The 27,924-nt window shown below is 37.7% G+C and overlaps 1 protein-coding gene and 1 pseudogene across 5 annotated transcripts; one reads left to right on the forward strand and one right to left on the reverse strand.

The window, feature by feature from the left end:
• The first annotated feature begins 227 nt into the window (after positions 1-227).
• Positions 228-3,928, forward strand: LOC127424160 (uncharacterized; annotated as a pseudogene).
• Positions 3,929-5,336: 1,408 nt separating this feature from the next.
• Positions 5,337-27,442, reverse strand: LOC127424147 (coiled-coil domain-containing protein 92-like). Of its 5 annotated transcripts, XM_051669086.1 has the most exons (6): positions 27,298-27,442; positions 25,808-26,023; positions 19,998-20,140; positions 19,423-19,628; positions 15,356-15,397; positions 5,337-7,046 (listed from the first exon to the last, which is right to left on the reverse strand). In XM_051669086.1, exons 4-6 carry the CDS (start codon positions 19,556-19,558, stop codon positions 6,172-6,174), a joined length of 1,053 nt encoding a protein of 350 aa, XP_051525046.1. In that variant the 5' UTR covers positions 19,559-19,628; positions 19,998-20,140; positions 25,808-26,023; positions 27,298-27,442; the 3' UTR covers positions 5,337-6,171. The 5 variants fall into 5 exon arrangements, with proteins under 5 accessions (XP_051525046.1, XP_051525048.1, XP_051525047.1 ...); XM_051669084.1 differs by lacking the exon at positions 19,998-20,140 and having other exon boundaries at positions 5,338-7,046; XM_051669085.1 differs by lacking the exon at positions 19,998-20,140 and having other exon boundaries at positions 5,338-7,046; positions 25,808-26,026; positions 27,298-27,416.
• Positions 27,443-27,924: the final 482 nt, after the last annotated feature.

Raw genomic sequence — 27,924 nt, forward strand, 5'->3', positions numbered from 1 at the left:
TTAATGATACTGATTGTAAAACTGAGAATGTGATGATAATTATATTTAAATAAAATGTTATCATCATAAAATGAAAAAACATTCCTTAAATTTTGACCAAACATGTTGTCTGTTATGGGTATGAATTTGTATCAGTTTTGGTATCTTAGAATGTTGTGTTAGTATGCACTACAGTAGATCTAGTATGCACTACAGTACATCTCTGGTATGTGCTGTGAAAGGAAAATGGACAACAAAATTAATATACACTGTAAATGTACTATGCATCAAAAACCTAGTATGCACTACATCTAAAGAGAGCTACAAGTGAAGTATGTGCTAAAACTCAAGAATGGACTTCTGCTGAAATGTAGAGGCTTCATGACACTTTAAGTTTGTAGCATCATTATTTGTATTTACCTATTTCTCTGCACAGTTGGTCATATGCACACTAGGGACGTAGTGTTTATATAGTTTATCTGTGCACATGACAACAAAAATCATTGCATAAATCTCAAAACTACTTCAATCAGTTTTTCACATGAGACTGACTATAAATCCTCACATTGATTACCTAACCACCATCTCCGAGATCACGGAGAGACACTGTAAGTCCCACAATGACATCATGTTCGACCCCACAGTCTGACCCCTAAACACAGATGTGATGTAAATACATAGACTGTCATAATCCTGTTGATGGATTAGATCGATGCTCTGATCCAATCTAACCTTATTGGAGGGCACAACGAAGGTTTATTTCACTCATCCAATCAGCGAATGAGAGAGCTCAGGAGCAGCCAGTTAATGCCTCTGTATACATGTTCATGTGCGTGCTTTGGCTTATACTGTCCTCCATTCAAGCACAGCAGGCTAGACAGGAAGACAAAATTTGGACAATCTGAAACTTTGAAGATACTTATCCTACAGACACTGAGTGTAAGTTAATCCATCCTTCTTTTGGTGTGTTCCTTCTTGTTTTTCCCAATTTGCTGAAATGTACTTTAATCACATTTAATAAGCATTTATTTGATAAACATAATAATTACTCAATTTGTTTTCTGGTCACTCTTTGTTTTACAGTGTTAATGTTACTGTGTATTGATAAAAGTACAATAAGTTGAATAAATAAATATACTATTTGTATTTACTGTGTAGCTGTTTTGTGTAGCTGCTTTGTAATTCTATAATGGTGGGGTTATTACTATAGTAATTACTTTTATGTTATATATGTATTATGGACACTTTAAAATAAAGTGTTGCTGGTTTTTCCTTCAAAAATGTAAATCCCAACATTATAAATTACATATAAACTTTTAACAGCAACATATTCTAATATAAAATGCAAATGGTCTTTTTCTTGCTTATTTCTATTCTCTTACTTTGACAATATTGTTAAAGGAAGATTTCAGGTTCAATACAAGTTCAAATCAATTGACATCATTTGTGGCATAATGGTGGTTACCACAAAAAAAAAAAAAATAAATAAATAAATGTTGGCTCGCCTCACATTTATTATTAAAAAGTGCTTACGGTACGGCACTTACAATGGAGGTGAATGGGGCTGGCCCATAAAAAATGTAAATAAAATAAATGTACAATATATATATATATATATATATATATATAAATAAAAAATAAATGTAAATTAAATTTGCTTACTAACCTTACCTGTGTAAAGTTATATACAATATTACAACTTTGTTGTCATGACAATGAAAACCTGTAATCCTGGCATTGTATATAATTTCATACATATAAGTAATTTTATCACACTAAAATCATGATAACGTGTATAATGTTCACGTCTTGTTGCTATACTTTAGAAACAATATGAATTTCAGCATTTATGGACTGGCACCTTTCACTGTTATTGTAATTGCCTTACTGCAACAGCAATTCTTGCTCTTTTTTTTTTCTTTCTTTTTTTTTTTTTACAAAGATGGGACAATAAAATAATTTTTTGTGGAAGTCAACATTATGCCACAAATGATGTTAATAAAACGCAACTTGTACTGAACCTCGAAAATTCCTTTAATATAGAGTGACTGCTTGTATATAATATTAATGCAGGAAAGTATATACAGTAGACATAAAGCACAACACAGTGTTTTTAACAGGACGGGCTAGAATGAGACTGAACTAAGACAGATTATGCTTCTAAAGCTGTCTGATCAGTGCACAGACTGGTGGCTTAGTTTGTGAAAAGATAATGTATTGCTCATTTCAATGCCTAATTCTAGATAAAGTAGCAGCATACTGATATTCAGTAATTAATTAAGAAATCATGATGAAGGGATAGTTCTCATTGGGCATTCTTAGGCAGTATTTCATCAAATCAAATACTGCAATCTAGTATTTTTTTTTTTCTCTTGTGACAGATCAGACAGACTTTTAACTAGTTTCTTGGCTATCTCAAGCTTTGCTTTAAAATCCTAATGTACACATTCTGTCCCCATGAGATTATCTTATCTAGTACATTTTCACCAGACTATATGCATGGATTTGACCTCTGACCCCTTGTGTTTTCACAGAATCTCCCAGTATGTTCTCACAATTTAAAATCTTCTCAATAACCTGCCTGTTGCTCCTGACAATGCTGTTTCCAGCGGCACAGTCACGTCGGGGTGGGGCCTTTGGTCGTGGTGGTGGCAACAGGGGTGGAGGATGGGGTGGCTCCAGTCATGGAGGCTGGGGCGGAGGGGGGGCCAGTCTTATCGTGCTCCACCCGTCCATACGGGAGGTTCCTCCGGATCTAGTGCTGGGAGAGTAGCTGGGGCCGCTGCAGCTGGAGCTCTGGGAGGCATGCTGATCGGCCAAGGCTTGAGCTCTATGGCCCGACCTGGATACGGGTATGGGTATGGAGGATACGAAGGATATGGACATGGGTATGGGCAAGGCTACCCCAGGTATGGAGCAGGACACAGTGGTGGGTATTCAGGAAATCTTGCTGCAGGGGAGTTCCAGAATGAGACCAATATGGATTATTACATGGGAGCAGCCAGTGCTGGACCCATTTACAGCTGTGTAACAGTTTTGGGACCTGTGATGTCATTCTTACTTGGGAAATATCTGTCATAGGGGCACTTTGGCACTTGGCACAGGGCTTTGAACCTGTGATGTTACTTTTACTTGGGCACTTTTGATCATCTCTCTCTTCTGTAAATAGAAAGTGGACCTGAATAAATATGTCTGACTGATGCAGTATTGAATTACGAGCTAAATATAATAAAACAGCACGATTACCACTAATTTCATAGGGTTTTCATTTCCTCAGTATATGATCTATTCCCTATAAGCTTTCTGATAAACTGACAGCACAAAAACAGGGTTACATTTACATTTGTTTGATTGGCATTCTGACATTTTGAACAACTGTGCTGAGCCTATTTTCTCTTTAGCGAGAGTTATGATGAGCAAATGTCAGATTTAGAAGCATGTATCTTTTTTAACATCCTACTGATGTTTTTTGTTTTTATTGAAGAATCTGATATAAGGAAATTTTTTATAATTTAAAATATATGATCCATAGGTGTGGTCTCATAAAATATATGAGTTGATAGTTTAGTATCTAAAGTTGGAATTTTATTTCCATGTCTTTTTGCTTCAATGGGTTTCTTTCCTTTAGGCTGTCTCCACCTAATGTTTTAATCTTGTCTTTTTGTTCCTGCCATCTACGTAAGTGGACATTCGAAATAAAACAAGGCTTATGGTAAAATCACATTAAACTATAATAAGCTTGACAAAGTGCGTCGAGTTGAGGACAAATCTTGTTAGAGCTCAGATGCTCTCGACCTCACTTTACCCGAGCTCTTTAACAAACACCTGATTCTCTTAAACCAATAAGATCTCGCTGCTTTTGCTTCTGTAACCTCCCTAGTGTTTATCAGAATGTATGTTTATTTTTGTACTACCAAAATAATTAAATGCTTCCTAAATTACTTGATTTCGTAATTTTCCATTCAATGTCCTTGATATTCTCTATCGTCTGTGTACGCAACAGCAGTGTATAAGACAGACAAAGTCTAACTGGCAGTAAATTCTAAAATATTAATAAGAGAGAGAGAGAGAGAAAAAAAAAACGTGGTTTGCTTTAAATTAAAGTTCAATTAAAGTCCAAATTCCAGGCTCTCTGAAGGTTTAAATATACAGTATGTATAGATATGATAACATATGTAGGATATCATTGGCCTAATCAGACTAATCAGTCACAGGGTAATGTATAAAGATGTGATTACACCACTTCACTGATGTCAAACATGTACAAATGGAGTGCTGAATCATCTGCCAGCTCCCCTGTCTGTAAACTAAAGGAAAGTGGAATGGGGAAAATGAAACAGATCTAGCTGTTGCAATCTAGTCATCGTAAGGCAAACAACACATGACAAAGCAGTCTTGATGCACAGGTTGAGTCGAATAGTTGAGAAACATATTAGAATCTGAAGCACATGGTGTTGATAAACTGAATTAAACTGCGTATAGTAAAACAGAATATTGCTTGTTAAAGGAATAGTTCACTCAAAAATGCTAATTCTCAAATCATTTACTCACCCTTATGCCATCTCAAACTCATCAGAAATGCACACACTTCTGCACATGCGTCATGCACATGTAAGTGTAATCAAGCTTTAAATCATGATCATGCCTAAACTGCAGATGGAATATTTATAGTGAAAAAGGAGTTACATTCAGTTCTGTTGAAGCGATACAACCCCAAACCGATCATATCGCTTCAGAATACATGGATTAAATAACTTGAGTCATATGGATACTTTTTTTTTTTTAGCTTAGAAATGTTGGACCCTGTTGACGTTCATTGTGTGGAAATATTCACATCATATTTCCATCAAAATATGTGTTTATTTGTGTTCCACAGAAGAAAGAAAGTCACATGAGTTTGAGAAGGCATATAAGGGTAAGTAAATAATGAGAGAATTATTATTTTTGGGTGAACTATTCCTTTAAACCAAACTTATTTAACCTTGTATCTGTGTATAGAATAGCTTATTTTTCTTTTCTTTAACCTTAAATAAAGAATAACACCACATCTTTAAATTAATGTTATATATGTTTCAAATGTTATTAAAGGGATAGTTTAACCAAAAATGAAAATTCTCTCATTTACTCACCCTCATGCCATCCCAGATGTGTATGACTTTCTTTCTTCTGCAGAACACAAATTATGATTTTTAGAAGAATATTTCAGCTCTGTAGGTCCATACAATGTGAGAAATTCATCTAAAAATCTACATTTGAGTTCAGCAGATGAAAGAAAGTCAAACACATCTGGGATGGCATGAGGGTGAGAAAATGATGAGAGAGTTTTCCTTTTTGAGCAAACTATTCCTTTAATATAAGCAAGTGCAACAGTGCGATTAGGAATTAAAGTCACCTATTTAAGACATAAGTCCTTTCATTTCTGCAGGTGTTTAATATGGAGCAGCAGGATTCTTCACATTAGCCAGTAGATATGTCATTGAGAAGGAAAGGAGAGCTGAAGGAGAATAGAGATTCCAGTACTACTGCAGTGCTCATGAATAAATATGAGTAGATATGAATATGCATCAGAGCACATTAAATCAGCAGGCAATGACAAGATTTGGCAATATACTGTATGTGTGTGTGATGCACCTTGACAACAAACCGAGTGGGACATAAATGGCAAAAAGAAGACACTGAAAATCAGATGGTAAAGAAAAATAAACATTTGGCATGCTCACAGTTCTTCTCGACTGAGGTAAAACAAGAAAAGTTAAAATGACCATGAGCAAAAGTCTTTTTTTCCCCCTTTTTTTGTTCTTGTTCCATGTTGCATTAAAAGCAGCAGGACATACAGTAGCTCTTGCTGCCCTCCAAAGTCTCTCCAACTTTCTTTTAGAAACACATTAACTGTCTCTCATTCTTAGACAGTCTTTGCCTAAAAGTCACTTGTTCATTTGCCAGTGTGTTATACAGTGTCTTCCAGGGTCGTGCTGTGCAGTTGTGTTTGCTAGTGTGAAATCTGTAGCAAATTAAATGATATGTCTATGTGTTTCATACTTTATTTAAATAGTTCTACTGTTTTGAGCATGTGTGTGTGTATGTGTTTTAACAGTCATATCGAGTTCTGCACATACTGCATTGGTCTTAATACGGCTATGTTTATACTTCTATCTGTGTTTTAGGGTCTGTACATGTGTGCATTTCTCAGTTTTAGACAGTTCTGTCTGCGCTTGAGCGTTTGCGAACTACCTGCTCCCCACTGACTTGGTCCACGGCGAGGGTTTCCACCTCTGCCTTTGGCCGGGCAGCACCTCTACCCGCTGAGGGCGAGCGATGGATCCTATGTGCCACTCCTATATGTGCATTAGCATGGGAATTAGACCCCTCCCGTGCTGGACTATTCCTGGGGCTTGGGGGCACAGGGATATGGGCGGGACTTGATGGCGCAGGGGGTGTGGTCGAGGCAATAGGCGGGATTACAGAAGGGCGTTCCCGCAGCACTGGCTGAGACTCTGCAGGGCCAGCTGGCTCTCTGGCTTGCAGGAAGGGTGTGGGATCTGGCATGGCATCTACGGGATCTCTCAGCACCACCCTGCGCCCATCCATGGCGCCCAACCGATACAGCTCCGTGTATTCAGAATGCAGCGGCTGCGAAAGACTTTTGCGCATACGCCTGCGAGGGGTCTCAGGTTGGCGGATGTCCTTTTCATTTCCAGTAGGCACTGGAGTGGAAGGTGGAGTTGGTTTGAAAGAGGCAATTGGGCTGACGGAGGGGCTTATACCAGTTGCGCCCCCAGCGAGAAGCCGTTTTTTGGTAGCGTGGAGCTGGGAGGTGAGGTAAGCGATGGTGCTGGCTCTCTGCTCTAGTTCTCCAGACAGCACTGCCAACTTATGGCTCTTTAGCTTTAGCTCATCCAGGTACTTCTTCTCTCGCTCACGGATGGTGTTCTCCAGCACGGAGATCATGGCGTTCTTCTGCTCTAGATCCCGCAGGAGCTCCATGTTTTCCTGCTCTTTAGCCTTCAGCTGAGCCTCCAGCTCCTCACAGCGCTGGTGCAGCTCTCTGCAGCGAGCCTCGCCATCATCTGAGAGAAAGACATTACACACACATTTACACAGGAAGGATGTACACGCATATTGGCTGTGTTCGAAAGGCCTTGTTGCTCATTTAATCAATGACTGAACAGGCAGCAATTGCTTATGAAAGTTCCTTCTAAGGAAACTGGTTTCAGATAGGCTTTAATGTTTTAGAGCAGTGGTTCTCAACCTTTTTGACTCCAAGGCCCCCTATTGTCAGAGAAAAAAAAAAAAAAAAAAACGTTTTAAATTATTACTGTCTGAACCTTTGCTGGGCAGTAAATGTAAAGAATGGACCTCTTGGAACTTTAATTGAATACCCCTTTGTACATACCATGCTACTGAATTATTTATGTACCATGGTATTTACTATGGACTCTAAGATGCTTTAAAGAATACCACAGTATTACCATGATACCATGTCAAAAAAAATTATTGAATAATAATAATAATACCAAGTTTTGTTTTGTTCAACACCCCTCCCCGGTTATTGTTAACTGTACAGCACATCCATAGAGACCTATGTCCCATCTTAGATCTTAGAGCTGGAGCCAGGCCTGCCAAGCCCCATGGTTGAGAACCACTGCTCTAACACATTCAAGTCAGCTTGAAACATAACCAAGCAAATATTTAGTAACTAAAATGCTTATTACTTTGCAGAAATGGAGTCGAATCGAAAATCAAATTCAAGTTGTTTAATCACTTCATTAGACATTATTTTTATTCTTTCCACCAACTGCAAACTGCTGAACCAGATATCAAGAACACATGCTGCCTTCGAAATTCGACCAGATGAAGACATTTTTGTAGACATTCAAACACTGAAAACGGATGTGCCTTGCAGTTTTCCTACCTTTAAATACTGCCTGCTAGGGCAATATTTTTTAGACTTTGACACAGCCACAGGGTGCTGTAAGTGAGTTCTTTTTGGAATACCACATATAAAATACCCCTATTACTTGACAGATATCCCTAAAGTAGTTGTCCTGAGAAATCACAATATCCTACAGGCTTTGTAGACAGCAAAAAGTGTCAGATGATTGGCTTGCCTTTTTTCAGACAATCCAAAATACTCTGTGCCTGTGAATGATTTTGCATGTTTGATGACATGTCTTTTGAAAATTGGGGTTTTGGAGAGAGGGTGTTAACCATATTTAAAGGAATGAGAACGATCTAATTTAGTAGCTAAGTTTAGTGAAGTTTGTCAAACGACTGAAATCACTTACAGCATCTGTAAATACAAAAGTATAGAATAATAATACATGTACATATAAAGATGTACAATGTACAGAAAAATACATTTCTGCCAACTGGAAAAGACAATCAGAGCCTATAGCCTATAGAGGGCAGCAGTGAACTTTGAATCAGGTATTATTAATCCAGTTATCATTAAGAAATTGCCAATGGTGCGTGAAACATCAAACAGTTTTCCAATACAGCAATTCTCTCAGTCCACCCTGAAGATCTGATGTTAAGCTTTGAGAAAAAAACAAAACAAAACACATTTGTACTATTATGGAAGCAGCTCATTTAGCTTAGCTCAGCATAGATATTATTGATTTTTCCATAATTTAGCTCGGTATATATACAAATTGTAATTGCACGGATACATTTAAAGCATCTTTGCTGCAATTAAATAGAATAAAAACACAAATATTAAAACTTGAACGTACTGTATAAGGATAACTTATCAGCTGTATATATGTAAAAGACATGAGCATGATAGCCAAGCAGGGTGGGGCTGAGATGGGGCACCTAGAAACAAGTACGCAGACTCAAGGCGTGGAAGAGTGAATGGCAGAAAGAGAGAGAGAAAGAGAGAGAGAGAGAAAGAGAGAGAGAACCTATCTCTCGTTACAGTGCTAATGGATATGAAGGTTGAGGGAATAGCACTGACCTTCTAAATGAAACAGTCTAAACAATAGCAGGCAAGGGAGGATGACTTACTCTCTCTCTGAGTTTCAATTTTGTGTGATTGAATGGCATTACAATTATTATACTTTTTATTTTTTTTATTTTTTTTTTGCCAAAGCAGTGCAAAATAAGTAAAATAAAAAGGACAAATATGGTCAAGTTGTAAAATAAAATAAAATAAAAGTGCAGAGGAAACTTTTGAAAATCACAATCAGCAAATGTAACAAAAATATGCTTACATTTAACAAATCTCTCACATACACAGACTCAAACAGCCCACATCCATTCTTAACACTGTGAACGAACACCATAAATGTAAATAAATACTTTGTGCATTTGGCAGATTATATATATATATATACATACACACTGGCAGCTAAAAGTTTGGAATAATGTACAGATTTTGCTGTTTCAGAAGGAAATTGGTACATTAATTCACCAAAGTGGCATTCAACTGTTCACAAAGTATAGTCAGGACATTACTGATGTAAAAAACAGATTCAAAAGATTTTTTGATCAAATCTAGACAAGCCCCATTACCAGCAGTCATCACTCCAACACCTTATCCTTGAGTAATCATGCTAAATTGCTAATTTGGTTCTAGAAAATCACTTGCCATTATATCAAACACCGCTGAAAGCTATTTGGTTCATTAAATGAAGCTTAACATTGTCTTTGTTTGTTTTTGAGTTGCCACAGTATGCAATAGACTGGCATGTCTTAAGGTCAATATTAGGTCAAACATGGCAAAAAAAAAAGAAACAGCTTTATCTAGAAACTCGTCAGTCAATCATTGTTTTGAGGAATAAAGGCTATACAATGCTTGAATCTGCCAAATAAAATGAAGATTTCATACAAAGGTGTACACTACAGTCTTTAAAGACAAAGGACAACTGGCTCTAACAAGGACAGAAAGAGATGTGGAAGGCCAGATGTACAACTAAACAAGAGGAGTAAGTACATCAGAGTCTCTAGTTTGAGAAATAGATGCCTCACATGTCCTCAGCTGACAGCTTCATTGAATTCTACCCGCTCAACACCAGTTTCATGTACAACAGTAAAGAGAAGACTCAGGGGTACAGGCCTTATGGGAAGAATTGCAAAGAAAAAGCCAAATTCTGAATATATCCAAAATATATATATATATATATATATATACAGGGTTGTGAGGGTTACTTTTGAAATGTATTCCACTACAGATTACAGAATACATGCTGTAAAATGTAATTTGTAATGTATTCTGTTGATTACTCAAGGTCAGTAATCTATTCTAAATACTTTGGATTACTTCTTCAGCACTGGTGGATTTTTTCACTTGTTTTGACTATAAAAACTCTGCCAGTACAGTAAGACAAAATACACGTTAAAAATACATTCTCTGAAAAACCTAAATATCTAATGCATTGTTGTTTCTAAAACAAGATCAATCTAATTGATCTTGTTTTAAGGATTTTTAGATATTTTTACAGGAAAACAAAAAAAAATATTATCAAGAATAAGATTTTTGCCCTAATATCAAAGGTCTTTCTAGGAAAAAAGAAATTATGATCTAACGTGAATTTTCTTGATAAAAAATATGATCGTGCCTGGTAACATGTGCATGTAAAATGGCTAGAAATAGCATTTTAGCTTAGCATAAAGCTGACAATTTACACAAGGTTTATTTTTATTTCTTCTTCTCCAAACTTACTTCAAACGTACTTCTCTGTCTGCTCATATGAATGTAACACATCATAAGAAAGTGTTTCACTGCTGTTCAAATGCACTTTGGATCGCATCATTTATATGTATAAATGTTTTCCATCTGAAAGGACTAAATATTAAATGAAACAAATGACAATAAAATAAAAGTAATCTCTTCAGTAATCAAAATACTTTTTGAATGTTACTGAATTCTAAATACCAATTATTTAAATTGTAACTGTAGTGGAATACAGTTACTTATATTTAGTATTTTAAATACGTAAGCCCGTTACATGTATTCCGTTACTCCCCAACCCTGTATATATATATACAGTACTGTGCAATAGTTTTAGGCACTTGTGAAAAATGTTGCATAATGAGGATTTCTTCAAAAATTAATGACATAAATAGTTTTCATTTATCACTTAATGTCATACAAAGTCCAGTAAACATAAAAAAGCTAAATCAATATTTGGTGTGACTTTGCCTTTAAAACAGCACCAATTCTCCTACGTACACCTGGACACGGTTTTTCTTGGTTGTTGGCAGATAGGATGTTCCAAGCTTCTTGGAGAATTCACCACAGTTCTTCTATCTATTTAGGCTGTCTCAATTGCTTCTGTCTCTTTATGTAATCTCAGACTGACACGATGTTCAGTGGGGGCTTTGTGGGGGCCATGCCATCTGTTGCAGGGCTCCCTGTTCTTATATTCTAATCTTTTCTATTTGCAAAAGTAATGTTTGGGAGTCTAACATTTATATTTCCTATTGACACACTAAAGCTGAAGATATAAATAACCTTCTTAAGACAAATGCTTTTGTGAAACATCTTATGTGCTTATCTTATAAGACTTTTGCACAGTACTGTGTGTATATATATATATATATATATATATATATATATATATATATATATATTACAAAAGCATCCTGCACACAACACCTGTATTAATGAAGATCTTAGTACCATGTGGTCTCTTTAGTTAGACCAGACATGCAGAATAAGCTTATTTATGTGAGTGAATCGTGCACACTATCTCTCACACTTTCTCTGACCGGCTCATTACCACTTTGCAATGGCCACACCAGCTAATGAGGTCACCATCAAATTCACACACAATCCTGATCGGACAGCCATAATGCATACATGAATATCACTCCAGCACATCCAGCTGAGGTCAAACTGACAGCTTCATTATATGAGAGAGCGTTTTAATTTGAAACTATAATATGTGATTCTTCTCAGCACTTATGTTGCATGTGCCATGGTAGAGAGACAACAGATGTCGCTCTAATCAGGGTTTGACAGTGTAATGATCTGTGTTTTAATGGGCATGTGATCTAATGAGAAGAAACCATCTGTTTGGAGGCCTCCACTCTAGTAGCTTTTGAAGAGCTGGTTTTAAAGGAACAGTTCACCCAAAAATGAAAATTCTGTCCTCATTTACTCATGCTCATGTTGTCTCAAACCTGTATGACATTCTTTCTTCTGTGGAACAATATGGACTGACAGCCTCAGTCACCATTCGCTTTCAGTATATGGAATAAAAAATATGCAATGAAAGTCGGTGGTGACTGAGATTAACATTTCTTTTTGAAGAAAGTCATATGGGTTTGTAACAACATATGGGTGAGTAAATAATGACAGAATTTTAATTTTTGGCTGAAATATCCCTTTAAGAGCGATCTTTGAACCCTGAAGTGAGGGGATATCTATTTATATAATCCTCTCATGTCATTTTCAAATGGGATTCAATGTGAAAAAAATGGGAGATGGGTGATAGTGCTGTGTCTCTCACATCTCATGGTTTTTGTAAAGAAAATGAGTGTGTGGATCTAGCTGAGACTGTGGTGCAGTCAGCAGGTTGTAGATGATGCATTAGCCTTTTGCATTAGTGCTGTATTAGTGAAGCTATTCATAATCTCATTTCCTGTGCTTGACTGTAATCTGGCTCACATCAGCCATGTACAACAACAACACAAACAACAACAGCCTGTATAAAAACATACAGACACTGAACCTGAAACCTAAATCTGAAACAAAATAATTATACTGCACTATATTAAACAACTCTCTGGAATACTTGATTCTGATTGGTCAATCATAGCATTTTGCCATTTTTGTATAATGATCGCTAAACTCAATAATTGTCCCAGACAACCGATTTCTTACATTTTAGCTCTGCTAGTTTCATTTCTCTCCTGTTACCCCATGGTGAAACTTTCTTATTTCTTTCTTTTTTCTAACATAAAAAAACTATTTAAACTCAAATCAATATTTCATTTCAATTATTTATTTGGCAAGTAGCCATGTAATAACATACAATGAGCTGGTCAATATCACAAAACAAACAGGATAAAGACCATCTTACCATTACATTTTCCTTTATACATCTATATTTACAACAGCTCCAGAAAAATAAAGAACATTGGAAGTCATAAAACTGTGTTGAATACTGCAGAGACCAGTTATGTGATTTGCCTGGATACTGCATGTCAGTGGGAACTTCCTTGAGCATTCAGAGGCGTAAATGTCTTATTAGTACATTGTGTGTATTTGGGCTGAGATTGAAAGCCCAACATATATTAAACACATGGGAGGGTGGATGGGTGGAAAAGAAAGAGAGGGGAAGGGAAATGCCAGTCGTTGTGCACAGCGGGGGTCTATGTGAGCCTATTTGCTGGGTGGGTATCTGGTTTCCAGGTTACAAGACATAGCGTGGTGGTATATGCGCATTAAGGGACACTGTTCTCTCTCTCTTTCTTTGCGGAAACAAATGTAGCAAAGAGAGACAGCAAGCCAGCAGCAGATCATTAAAAAGGCTGACAGACAAAACCGAACAAGTGACTATTTAGGCAATATCAAATGAGTGCTGTGGTACTGAGTATCACCACACCTGTGATTCAGAAGTAGACACAAGGGCACAGGTAATAACAACAGTGCAGTACAAAAGCATGATTGCGAGTGATGAAGTTCTTTATCTTTCTGATGTTGCTTTTATACAACAGTTCTTATAACAAGAAGTTAACATTAAAGGGACTGTTCACCCAAAAGTGAAAATTCTCTCATCATTTACTCACCTTCATGCCATGCCAGATGTGTATGACTTTCTTTCTTCATCAGAACACAAATGAAGATTTTTAGGAGAATATCTCAGCTCTGTTGGTCCATACAGTGCAAGTGAATGGGGATCAGACCTTTGTAGCCCCAAAAATCACACAACGAAAACAGAAGTAATCCATATGACTCCAGTGGTTAAATCCAAATCTTCAGAAGCGATATAATAGGTGTTGGTGAGAAACAGATACAAATTTAAGTCCTTTTTTACTCTAAATCTCTATTTTCACTTTTACATCTGAAAGCCACATGTGGTGCCTGTTTAGTTTCACTTTTACATCTGAAAGTGAAAGTTAAATTGGAGATTTAGAGTAAAAAAGGACTTAAATTTTGTTCTGTTTCTCACCCACACCAATTATATTCCTTCTGAAGACACGGATTTAAACTCTCGAGTCATATGGACTACTTTTATGTTTCCTTTATGTTATTTTTGGAGCTACAAAGGTCTGACCACCATTCACTTGCATTGTAAGGACCAACAGAGCTGAGATACCTTTCTAAAAATCTTTGTGTACTGCTAAGAAGGTCTGGGATCTGGGATGGCATGAGGGTGAGTAAATGATAAGGGAATTTTCATTTTTGGGTGAACTATCCCTTTAAGTATTACAGAGTAATTATATCTATTTAGGCTCTGCTAATGAAAATGAATGACTGCCAAAGCAGAATCAACCATTGTAATGCAGGGACTGGCAGCTTGTCTGGAATGCAGCAAACAGAGCAACCTGGTCTCATAAAAGCACGTTACTATACCAAATTCTTTGCAAAATGATTGCTTGTTGTGCATATCTGTTCTCTGTTACTGTTATCTGCTCATAAACACTTACTTTTTGCTCATTATCTTATGACATCATAGCACTTTTACTATAGCACATGACTTTAAAGGTCATATGATGCATTAACGTTTACATTACAAAACCAACTACATTTCCTATTTCAGCATGATCAAGCATGGTAGCGCAACTGATAGAGCATTACACTTGCAATGTGAAGGACTGGTGCACAAGGCCAGAAGAGCATGAAAGTCAAAAGGTGAGCCAAAAGTGAAAAATAAAGCTTAGGGTTAAGGTTAAGGGTTAAGGTTTAGGGTAGGGAGGTAGTTATATATATATATATATATATATATATATATATCTTGATAGAGCATCGAGAACCTCGTCTGTTTTTGGAGAACTTGCTTTCAGCATCACACAGTGGACATTTCACCCCGGAATTGTTGCGATATGTGTAATAAACCACGTAATTTCATTTTACAATAATGTAGCACATACTTTTCATGAGATCAGGCTGGAACACAGACAAGTAGAGTGATACAAATACTGAAGCATCCCAGTACTGTTACACTAAATAGCAGCACATTCAGAATGCTGCTTAGTGCAATCAGAGGATCAGAAATATTAATAGCATTTCTTCATGTTTCCATTTGTCTGTCATCTGTGTTTTCTACTGCTGGTACACTTGTCCATCATGTCTGTCAAGCTGTCAGAGATTTCTTTGAACCTGACACACAATTAGTTGAACCCCGTTGCGCAACTGCTTTGTTTTGACAACATGTAAATGTGAACACAGAAATACACGCATAATGTGTGCGTGAGGAAATCTTACCGCCTGGATCAGAGCTCCTCATTGTCAGCTCATATGTCAGGTCTGTGAAAGGAAAGAGAGGAGGGAGGGAGTGGATAGAGTCACAAAAGGACAGAAAGAGTGTGAGGGAGGGAGAGAGAGAGATCAAATGTTAGACTGATAGCGCAGAACATTACACTACCTTTAATGACAACACTGAAGGTCACATGACAAAAGACATCCCCTGAAATAGGCAGAGAGCAAGAGAGTGAGAGCCAAAAAAACAAAAACAAAAAAAACATGTGGAACCAAAAAGACAACATGAAACGGCATTCACAATGCATTTAAATTCCAAAATCTGATGTATTTCCAAGAGTAACAAAATACTCAGTGGGGAATAAAGTAGGACGGAACTTGATTTGTAATACAATATGTAAGGACTCAAGACTTGTATCATCCTAAAGATTTTTTTTTTTCCATAATGACCAGCTGACTGCACATTATACCACTTACTACACAGCTGCTTAAAAATAAATGAATGGACATGAAATACTGATTTCAGCCGAAATTATTTTAACTTATGCATATCAGAAGAAAGAGAATGCAGTGATTCCAAAGACATGAAACAAGCACAGCTACAAAATGTAGGATTAATGTATTGACCTGTTTCAGTGACATACATTTTTCCTCACAGCCGTCATATTTGTGATCATCAGCGGGAATAAACAATGTCGGTGAATGGAAAAAACATGCCATGCCAAGATCCATGCCAAGTCCCAGGAAAGGTGTATACAGGTCTGAAGTCAGCATAAATATTGCCAAATGTGACTTTCACGGACATTTAAATATCTTTTGTCCAAGAATCATCGATGTATGCCAGCAAGTCTGATGTATGACCGGTGAATACACAAGCCCTGTGACATCGTGAACATCTCTCGTTCAGAAGTTACAAATGTTTTTGAGTTGTTTTCTGGTCTAGTTTGGTCAAAAACATCTGTGATGATCCCGTCTGTACAGTATGAATGTAAGAGCTCCTTTTAATTCCTGAAGAATACACAGAAAGCAACTGAGGCAAATCATTATACAGTATATGACTAATATGTTTTCATTGTAGTCTGATGGTGTGAATAAAGTCTGCGCTTCACAATCTTATGATGTGTTTTTTATTGACTAACAGTAGTGTATACACATTAAACAGGACTGGAATTTTTATTTATTTATTTTTTATCCCCTTTTTCTCCCCAATTTGGAATGCCCAATTCCCACTACTTACTAGGTCCACGTGGTGGCGCGGTTACTCACCTCAATCCGGGTGGCAGAGGACAAGTCTCAGTTGCCTCCGCTTCTAAGACAGTCAATCCACACATCTTATCACGTGGCTTGCTGTGCATGACACTTCGGAGACTCACAGCATATGGAGGCTAATGCTACTCTCCGCAATCCACGCACAACTTACCACGTGCCCCCTTGAGAGCAAGAACCACTCATCGCAACCATGAGGAGGTTACCCCATGTGACTCTACCCTCCCTAGCAACCGGGCCAGTTTGGTTGCTTAGGAGACCTGACTGGAGTCACTCAGCACACCCTGGATTCGAACTCGTGACTCTAGGGGTGGTAGTCAGTGTCAATACTCACTGAGCTACCCAGGCCCCCATAAATAGGACTGTATATTGACATTAGAGGGCTTTTTATTTATTACACTGTGTTACAATTATGACATCTTTTTACAGTCTGGGTGTTTTGAATTTAACAGCGTCCTATGTGAATTTCCAGTTAAACTGTATCCGAATCGATTATGTTATAAATATATTTAACATGTGTACACATAACTGGCATGTTTGAATAAATGAGCAAAAACCAACAAGTGTTTTATCCCTGCTCACCTCCTTCATCGCTGCTTTACTTGGGCGAAACGAAGCTGTGTCATTTAAAAGATACAACTTTATTGAAAGAAAAATAAAATTTTGGCTCTGGTAAATAAAATAGCAGTATCACTTTCTCAAGCTTTATAAACAAAAACAAAAATTTCACCGACTTTTGTCACATCCCACAGTGCAGCACATTGAAGGTAAATGGAATTTTGGTCATAAGCATGGTAGTGCAGTCATAGATTGATGTCACATGAAACAGGTCAATACAATTGAAACGGTTCAAATAATTGAACGGTCATCATACAAAAATATTTTCATGCAGAGTGCTGTAATCGACCAATCAGAATCAAGTACTCAAGTGATTATTTTCCCCAGCCACGCCGGCTTGATTATGTCAGCGAAAAAGAATAGTTGGTTTAAGGGCGAAGAAAGTTATTACATTTTGATAAACGCTTGAAAAAAAATTCTTTACAATAACGCACACTGATGAATCATGCAAAATAAGAACAGGGACATTTATTAGGAATGTAAACATGGTCACTTTGATTTAATGTTGTTTTTAAGAGAGAAAAAGACAAAGAGTGAACGCGTTAGGGAAAAATGGCCATGGAGACTGAGAAAGAGGAAGCGTTAGATGAGGATCGAGCCGTCTAGAATGAGATTAACGGTATTTTCACAAGCCCAATATAATCCCTGTGGAACTGTTTTACACTATAAGCGTGGAGAAGTGACCTGGTGACTGGACTACCTTTAACTGTATGTGCAAAGTTTGTGTCAGTTCTTTGAGAAGTTGCCAGATATTTGTTTGGTTTTGATTTAGAAGTTGAAAATTACAGCACAGAAGTGACCTAAAGATGTCAACATCATTTAACCAAAACCTGATAAAGACAGAGACATGACCTGGCAGATAATGCTGGTGCTCCGGCACGTTGCACGGTGGCGCCTGTGTGCGGGTGATCCGAGTTCAAATCCAGCTGGAATCATATCCTGATCATCTTCTCCCTATAATTTCCAGCTAATTTCCCACTGCCCTCCTAATAAAAGTAGCAAAACCCCCAAAATAAAATAACAAAAAACTAACATGAACTAATAATATAGTAATTAGATCATCTTCTTTGCTCAGAGCGGCTTTACATAAGCAAGCCATTATCATGGTAATTGGGGCCATAAAACAAATGACTGACTATATTGATTTTAGTGGTGCATTTACAGTTTAGAAAGCATAATGTGTGTGGCCCAGGTGCGCACATCCTGGGGACTAAATGTCCTCACAAAGATAATAAAACCTGAAATCACCTACATCGTGAGTATCAGCCAAGAATCCTCATGAGAAAACAGCTTAATAAACATACTAAATAATGCCATAAAATGTAAAAATCCTGAAAGGTTTGTGTGAGGGTATTGGTGAGGTTTAGGTGCAGGGTTAGGAGATAGAAAATATAATTAACTCAGTAAAAAATACAGTAGAAGTCAATGAAAGTTCCCCACCATGACAGAAAAACAAACAGGTGTCTGTGTATATACACTCATCGGACACTTTATTAGGAACACCTGTACATCTACTTCATGCGATTATCTAATCAGCCAATCGTGTGGCAGCAGTGGACCAAAACTGGACTGTAGACGATTGGAAAAACATCGCCTGGTCTGACAAATCTGGATTTCTGCTGAGGTACACAAATGGTAGGCCCACTGCAGCCTCAGTTTTATGTTCCTGGCTGACAGAAGTGGAACCCAATGTAGTCTTCTGCTTTTGTAGCCCATCCGCCTAAAGGTTTGATGTGTTCAAACCAGTCTGGACATTCTCCGTTGACCTCTGTCATCAACAAGGCGTTTTCGTCACCAGAACTGCCGCTCATAGGATGTTTTTTGTTTTTCGCACCATTCTCTAAACACTCTAGGGACTGTTGCGCGTGAATATCCCAGGAGATCAGCAGTTACAGAAATACTGAAACGGGCCCGTCTGGCACCAACAATCATGACACCGTCGAAATCATTGAGATCACATTTTTTCCCCATTCTGATGGTTGATGTGAACATTAACTGAAGCTCCTGACCCATATCTGCCTGATTTTATACATTACACTGCTGCCACACAATTGGCTGATTAGATAATCGCATTAATAAGTAGATGTAGGTAATAAAGTGGCCGGTGAGTGTATACCTATGCTGTTCTGCTGCAAGTGGCAGTCGTTACATGATAGTCACTCAGTGTGCTGGCATGTGTGTATGTGTACCTGTGCAGTGCTGTTGCAGGCGGCGGATCTCAGCGTGAAGGCCCTTCAATGTGTTGGCATGGTCTTGCTGTAAGAACAGCAGGTTCTTCTGCGCGCTGTGGAGTTGATTCTCCAAGGTCGCACTCACCGAGGCCATGATGATGATACAAAGTCACATTCACATGTATGAAAATAAACTCACTCACACACACACTAGCCGAGTAAACCTGTGAACACAAGTACAGAACATATTTAATACATATACTGCCTATGAACCACGAATATTCACTGAGACAGCTTTATAAACTTGCCATTTAATCACATTAGTAAAAATGTATTAAAAGCTCTATCAACATTTGAGACATCAACATTAAGATATTTGTTCCTCTGCCTTAATGAGCTGAGGCAGACGTAATATACTGTAAATGACAACAGAATTTTCACGTAACTTCTAAGTTACTCAACAAATGATATGCCGTCATATTGCGTAAGTCATTTTGAGCAAACGATAATGTAAACTGCTCTTCAGAAAGCAGACTGAATGCACACATTTGTTTTTCTTAAAGTGACATATGTGTGACAGTACACATAAACACCTTTTTTAAACAGCACATAAAGTGAAGGCACTGCTGGATAGAGTTAAACTCAGATGACAGGTTTGCTCAGGGACAAATACATCCAGTGGCTGATGCAATGGAGTGCCAGTCATAGTGGGTTCAGCAGAGTGTCACACTCCATTCTAATACACACTCACAAACACAAATACATTCCAGTAATTAAATTATGTTTACTCCGGAATGTCACAATTGCTTCCCTGAATCATCGTCCCTCTGTCTGAGGACAAAGGGCTATTTTTTGCTAATGACACCATAATAGCTTGACATTACGTAATGCCTTTCAGATGAGGCAGAGAGAGAGAGAGAGAGAGAGAGAGAGAGAGAGAGAGAGAGAGAGAGAGAGAGAGAGAGAGAGTCTGAATATATGTGGAGGTATTGATTTAAAGTGGTCAATACTACAGAGTGAGTTAGTTTCAGACGATGCACTGGTGAGGTATCATCCCCAGTCCTGATGCTCTTTTAGGTTTTCATGAGCATTGTGGACCCTGTCTCTTAAGTAGGCCATTTTGGTGCTGTACCTTTAAGACTTTTATGTAAACGTTTTTGTAGCATATGATATGAAAAACTGTAAAAAGTGGAAACCTGCAATAGTTACTTTAAGGAGCTATTTCTACTTGATCTAAGCCTCAAAAAAAATTTGTTGGTGTAACCTAATGATTTCAGGTTGATTCAATGATATTGAATCAAACCAGTTAATTAAGATACAACATCCAACATAGTTGGCACTGTTGCATCCTTTAATAACAGCCTCTTTGCATTGCATTGTGACAGGTTTACAAAACAACCCATGTCTAGTTCTAATAAATTATCTTGGGGAAGAAATTTTGAGTTTTAAAAATTACATTTTTTTTACATCATATGACTCCTTTAAAATAAATAAAAACTCTAAACCTACTATATTATATTACAATTTGTACTTCTACATTAAACTCTAATTCATTAATCCAACATTTTGTTGAAAATGTTTCTGCTTCAAACCAGAATATACAAATATAATAATGTGTCCCTGTGACTTCTTAAGAAAGGCTTTGATTTATCAAGAGTGCTCATAATTTCCAGTGCAGTTTGAATTATTAACAGAGAATCTTGCTGCATCCACTGTCTTAAGCCAGTCAGCCAGACTCCTTTGGATGCACTTCCATCAAGGAAGAGGAGAGAAAGATAGAGTTAAGGGAAAGCCTCAAGGGTGAGTTGAGGGTGCGCAGTGCTTATGGTGCATTAATTTTGATATAGTAAAAAAAGGAGAGAACAAGCAACAATGAAAAGCTAAAAACTCAACAACAACAGCCTGTAATCTTTCTAAATTTAAATAAAACAAAACACTGTAGGTATCTGGATGAAAATCATACAAAAGAAACATTCATATGTTTTGAAGAGGGACAGTCTAAATAAAAAGAGGGTAGGGACAGTGATAGAATCAGTGGAACTCATGAAAAGCATATGAGCATGAAAGAGTAATGTCAGACTACGCTCTTGTTGGGTGCGGCAGAAAGAAGACAGCCAGTAGACTCTGCCCCTTTCTTTTATTAATTCACTTGCTCCCTTCTCTCCTCATGTGTCCTCTCTCTTTTTCTCTTTGTGTCGATTTCTCCACCTGTTTCCACTGCCGTATGGTGAGCGAAGATGAGCAAGTGTTTTCAATTAATTCCTATGGAAGTCGTGCGACACGCTCTCGAGGTGGATTGTGGGATTGACAGCAGTGCAGAGAAAGTGTTGAGGGTGGTCGAGGGTGTCATAAAAGTTCAAATTCCTTGGCTTTATATGGAATGAAAAACGCCAGGCTGCAGCCTATCACTGTGAGCTGAAAGCAGTGATGTATGTCATAAGCGCTTAAAATATGCCTTTAATGCTGGAGTTTCTGCTGGATTCAGTGCTTTAATCACATCATCATGTAAATTTCTGACTTCAAACAGACTTCAAATGATGATTGCACACATGCATTGTGGTAATACTTTGGCTGGGTAAGCAAAAGTGTAATAAATCAACACTATTTGTACACTGTTGGCATTCAAAATCTAAGCTGGCATCTTTCCAACTGTAACCGTGCATATACTGTATAAGATTATATTATTGCTCGTACACTGAAAACAATGAGAGGCAAAACACATTGGCTTTGCATACTGCGTGTAGAGTTTTTCACTCTAGTGGAAACGTACGGTTAGGCTTAGGCAATATGTTGCCTTGCATGAGAATGTAAACATGAAGTTTGTGAAGATTCATGGATGCAAAAAAAAAAGCACTGACTGACACAAGCCAGGGATGGGCAAAATTCTGAATTTAAGAATGGTCCCTTTCAATTCATGAGTTTCCACAGGACCTTGAGCTGTGATGACAGGAATATTCCAGGTTTAATACAAGTTAAGCTCAATCGATAGCATTTGTGGCATAATGTTGATTACTACCAAAATTAATTTCGACTCGTCCCTTCTTTTCTTAAAAAAAAAAAAAAAGTAAAAATCTGGGATACGGTGAGGCACTTATAATGGAAGTGAATGGGGGCCAATTCGTAAACTTTAAAATGCTCACTGTTTCAAAAGTATAGCCACAAGATGTATCGAATATGTGTGTTAACATGATTTTAGTATGATAAAATAACTCATTACACGGCTCTCTAGAATCCTCTATTCTGATTGTTCAATGGTGCCATCTAGTGGTCTGACATTGCTCAGTAACAACTGCACATCCATGTATCAGACCGCTCATCCGGGTTCTGTGAGCAGTCTCTCCTGATTCTCGACTCACTGTGCGATCTCTACAAGTAAACTAATCAAATAATTTCAACTCAAATCAATGTTTCGTGTGCATTTATTTATTTATTTGGCAAGAAGTCTTGTAATAGGCTGAATAATGAGAAGTCAGACAGTCAATAATTACAAAATAAACACCAACAGAACTCTGGATGTGAATTTCAGTTGTTCAGCAATTTAATTATTTATTTCAACACAAAGAAATATTTTATTGTATTTTATTGCATCATTAATTTATTTATTTGGTCAGTAGCTGTGTAATTAGCGGGATAATGTACACTCAGCCAGTTGTTATCGCAAAATAAACCCCTAGAGGCTGATAAAATACACCCTGATCAGAGGCTGCGCTAGAGAAAATCTTTCTCCGTCACTCTGACGGACTGAGTTGAAAAATTTCCGTCATGGTCTATTTTTTTTAATTTTATACGTTTATTATTATAATGGCATATACAGTGGCATGCAAAAGTTTGGGCACCCCTGGTCAAAATTTCTGTTGCTGTGAATAGTTAAGTGAGTAGAAGATGAACTGATCTCCAAAAGGCATAAAGTTAAAGATGAAACATTCTTTTCAACATTTTAAGCAATATTCGTGTATTATTTTTATTTTATAAAATTTTAGAGTGAAAAAAAGGAAAGGAGCACCATGCAAACGTTTGGGCACCCCAAGAGATTTGAGCTCTCAGATAACTTTTATCAAGGTCTCAGACCTTAATTAGCTTGTTAGGGCTATGGCTTGTTCACAGTCATCGTTTGGAAAGGCCAGGTGATGCAAATTTCAAAGCTTTATACATACTCTGACTCCTCAAATCTTGTCCCAACAATCAGCAGCCATGGGCTCCTCTAAGCAGCTGCCTAGCACTCTGAAAATTAAAATATAATTGATGCCCACAAAGCAGGAGAAGGCTATAAGGAGATAGCAAAGTGTTTCAGGTAGCCGTTTCCTCAGTTCGTAATGTAATTAAGAAATGGAAGTTAACAGGAATGGTGGAGTTCAAGTTGAGGTCTGGAAGACCAAGAATACTTTCAGAGAGATCTCCTTGTAGGATTGCTAGAAAGGCAAATCAAAACCCCTGTCTGACTGCAAAAGACCTTAAGGAAGATTTAGCAGACTCTGGAGTAGTGGCGCACTGTTCTACTGTGCAGCAACACCTGCACAAATATGACCTTCATGGAAGAGTCATGAGAAGAAAACCTTTCCTGCATCCTCACCACAAATTTCAGCATCAGAAGTTTGCAAATGAACATCTAAACAAGTCCGATGCATTTTGGAAACAAGTCCTGCGGACTGATGAAATAAAAATATAACTTTTTGGCTGCAATGAGCAAAGGTATGTTTGGAGAAAAAAGGGTGCAGAATTTCATGAAAAGAACACCTCTCCAACTGTTAAGCACGGGGGTGGATCGATGCTTTGGGCTTGTGTTGATGCCAGTGGCACAGGGGAACATTTCACTGGTAGAGGAAAGAATGGATTAAATTAAATACCAGCAAATTCTGGAAGCAAGCATCACACCATCTGTAAAACAGCTGAAGATGAAAAGAGGATTGCTTTTACAACAGGATAATGATCCTAAACACACCTCAAAATCCACAATGGACTACCTCAAGAGGCGCAAGCTGAAGGTTTTGCCATGTCCCTCACAATCCCCTGACCTAAACATCATCGAAAATCTGTGGATAGACCTCAAAAGAGCAGTGCATGCAAGACAGCCCAAGAATCTCACAGAACTAGAAGCCTTTTGCAAGAAAAAATGGGCGAAAATCCCCCAAACAAAAATTGAAAGACACTTCGCTGGCTACAAATAGCTTTTACAAGCTGTGATACTTGCCAGGGGGTGTTACTAAGTACTGACCACGCAGGGTGCCCAAACTTTTGCTTCGGGCCCTTTTCCTTTTTTGTTATTTTGAAACTGTAAAAGATGAATATAAAAAAGTAAAACTGCTTAAAATATTAAAGAAATGTGTCATCTTTAACTTTAAGCCTTTTGGAAATCAGGCCATCTTTTGCTCGCTTAGCTATTCACAGCAACAGAAATTTTGATCAGGGGTGCCCAAACTTTTGCATGCCACTGTATATGACAGTGGATAGGCTTAATTTATACATTTTTTGACTACCTAAGTGCAAGTCTTGTGAAACCAAGGAGTTCTTGGATGAAAGTTCTGTCAATCAACTGCGCTAAAACAAGATTTTTAAACTTTGCCGGTTACATGCAGCTTTTGAAGGATATAAACGTTCGATCAGAATATCTGAAAATGCACATACAAACACAATTTCACTGAACTTTTTCGGTGTGCCTGATATCACAATACATTTTCACAGATGAGAAGCACACACATATCTGAAGCTCTAATACTGAACTAACTGGCAATTCTGCACTAAACCTAATGTTTGCGCTTAGATTACTTTAAATGCAAGTAATTGGTAGAAACGATGCGCTGATTTTTCGCGCTTTCATTTTGTTATTATACTTTTTTGCACTTAATTATAATAAAGTAACACACTAATCATGCAGTAACATACTAACGTAATGACTGATGCAGTCATTAAATCAGAGACTCTCTCTCCTCGAAATCCGAACACAATTGATCAAAAGACACACATATTACTAGGTGTATCTTAATACTACCAGGCAGTAAGGGCACACACACAGCTTTTTTTAAAGAAAATGAGTCAAACTTAATTTTTGTGGTAATTAACATGTATTTCAAATGTAATTCGTTTGAATTTTTAAATACTATTGTCTCCAAAAAGTATGCTAACACTTTTAAATACACACATTTTAAAGCTAAAATGGCACATTTATGTAATATCTTCGTAAATATAACCATTATTCAAGCCTTTGGCAAATTAGGCAACCTACATAACCAAATCTAATGCATAACCAACTTCACATGAGATTTCAAAAGCTAACCTTAACAGTAATACCTAAATTATAGCACATTTAATAATAAATCAACGAGGCTACATTATGTTGATATTAAAGTGGGGGTCAATAACAGAGTGCACCCACATCACCATCTGTATCCTGTATCCATCTGCTTACCGTAAATTATCTTGACTGAGAGCGCTCTGCCGTTAAATCACAGGTCCTGGAAGTATTTACCATCCTTCAGAGTTGATATTCCACAGCACATGTGAGGTCTCACTCCCTCACTCCTCCAATTGTGAGCTGGTAGACATCTAACAGTGCTGATGCTGACATTTGCTCTGATCTGACTGATGTTGGTCCCTACAGTCAGAGGGTGAGGCCTCCCCCGCCCTGCTCCATATAACAGACAAAGAATTCCCTTGACATTAGTGCTCAACTCTGTTGTTCATTTTCCCTACTATATTTCTTGTATCTCCCTCTCACTCTCTCCTTGCTCCCTGCTCTCTTTCTTGCCCTCCAAATTCTCTCTCCCTCTCTCGCGTTAATAATCATTGAGCTGCAGCATTAGAGCAGACTCTAAATCACTGGTCATATCCTGGTCTTGATCACACACATACAACCAACATCCAGAGAGGACCAACCCTAGTGTCACACCCACTACATACTGTATGATGTAAGCTAGTATGATGACAGTGACAACAACTGCAGGTTAATGCCAACTCCATGCCACTCAATAAATAAAAGTTATAATTAGATGCTTCAATATTTCTACTATTATGGAGTAAACCACTTATTATAAAACCTTGGACATACATGAAGAAAACAGAATTAAAAAAGCATTGATTAAAAAAAGGTGGGACTTTCGTGGCAACATCTGATTGGCCAGTGCACATCAACACATGCACGTGAGGATGAGCAGGATCATAAACAGCACCTGCATTGCGGACAGTGCACCACCAACCATCGACATAAAACCACTTTAAAATGTAAATTATTGAAATAAAATAAATCAATAAGGTTATAAAACACAAGACCGCGTCTATTGTTCAAACATAATCTTTACTGAGAAACATTGCAAAAACGAAAGCACGTGCCCAAAATAATGCCAACAGCAAAGTACATATATATATATATATATATATATATATATATATATATATATATATATATATATATAATTATTATTTATTTATTTATTTTATATTTTTACAGTTCTAGATAAATAACCATAAATGATCTCCAATGAAGCGTTGCTTCACAGCGGTATCTCCAACACGATCTGTAAGTCTTTTGACATCTATATGGCACTTTATGACATCCATGTTCACCATCATCGTTAATTACAGTAACAACTGCAGACACAATAATCGGCCACAGATAATTTGAGTGGATTAATGCTTCGTTCCTCCGAAAAAACGCAACAAGCAGCAAACAACAATTGTAACATTTGTACTTTAGTAACTACAGATGCAACTGCTTATTTGAATGCTTAATATGACGTGACATTATTGTTAACAAATTCAACAACATCTAAATAAATTGCATTAGCCCTTTTCTGGCTGTTCAACGGCCAGAATTAGAGCAGGTGCAGCTGAGGATGCGTCCAGCCCCTCTGCCCGCAATAAACCGGGAGCGAAACCCAAAGCGGCCAGGCCGACACCTACCTGATGTACACGCAGAGATAGAGTCAAATAGGAAGAAATGGGGTTGTTTGTGCTGTCTGGAGGCTTAAGAATAGAAAGCTTTGCGGTTCTCCTCGCTGGGGCAGAGAGAGAGGGCTGTGTCTGCCCGCTCTCTCTCTCTCATCTCCCGGAGATACCGCACTACATAAAGCGATGCATGCCGGGAGACTGAGGAAAACACACGCGCTTCTGAGGTCCTGTGGCGCAGGTGATGCGCGCGCCAGTAACAGACGGTGTCGGGTTGTTTACCTGTTATTCTCCGTTTCGGTGATATATGGAACGAAAGCTGGCGATTTAAATATTATGGGGGATTTTTAACGTGTCAACCGAAATATATTTGCACCTAAGTGTCATCACCATAGTAACAGGATGACGTTTAGCGCACGCCTGCCGCGAGACTCCTGCTTTACAGTTTCATGCTTACAATTTCACAAGTGAAAATAGTACACAGATCTTCCCCAGAAGTGTTTTCATTAATAATTGTATTGGTTATTGAATATAACAAAACAGTATGCCGTTCCAAAAGCTGGGTAAAACTTTCATTACTATCGTTAACAAATTTTTTCTAAAGGAATATTCTGGTTTCAATACAAGTTAAGTACATGAACT

Source organism: Myxocyprinus asiaticus, chromosome 33, assembly GCF_019703515.2.
Source record: "Myxocyprinus asiaticus isolate MX2 ecotype Aquarium Trade chromosome 33, UBuf_Myxa_2, whole genome shotgun sequence".
Lineage (NCBI taxonomy): Eukaryota > Metazoa > Chordata > Actinopteri > Cypriniformes > Catostomidae > Myxocyprinus > Myxocyprinus asiaticus.

Coding starts and splice junctions, on each gene's coding strand:
- LOC127424147 (XM_051669088.1), bottom strand. CDS start 19,558: ATGGCCTCGGTGAGTGCGACCTTGGAGAATCAACTCCACAGCGCGCAG. Junction 15,398..19,422: donor CCTGCAACAGCACTGCACAG/GTACACATACAC, acceptor TTCCTTTCACAG/ACCTGACATATGAGCTGACA. Junction 7,047..15,355: donor GAGGAGCTCTGATCCAGGCG/GTAAGATTTCCT, acceptor TCTTTCTCTCAG/ATGATGGCGAGGCTCGCTGC.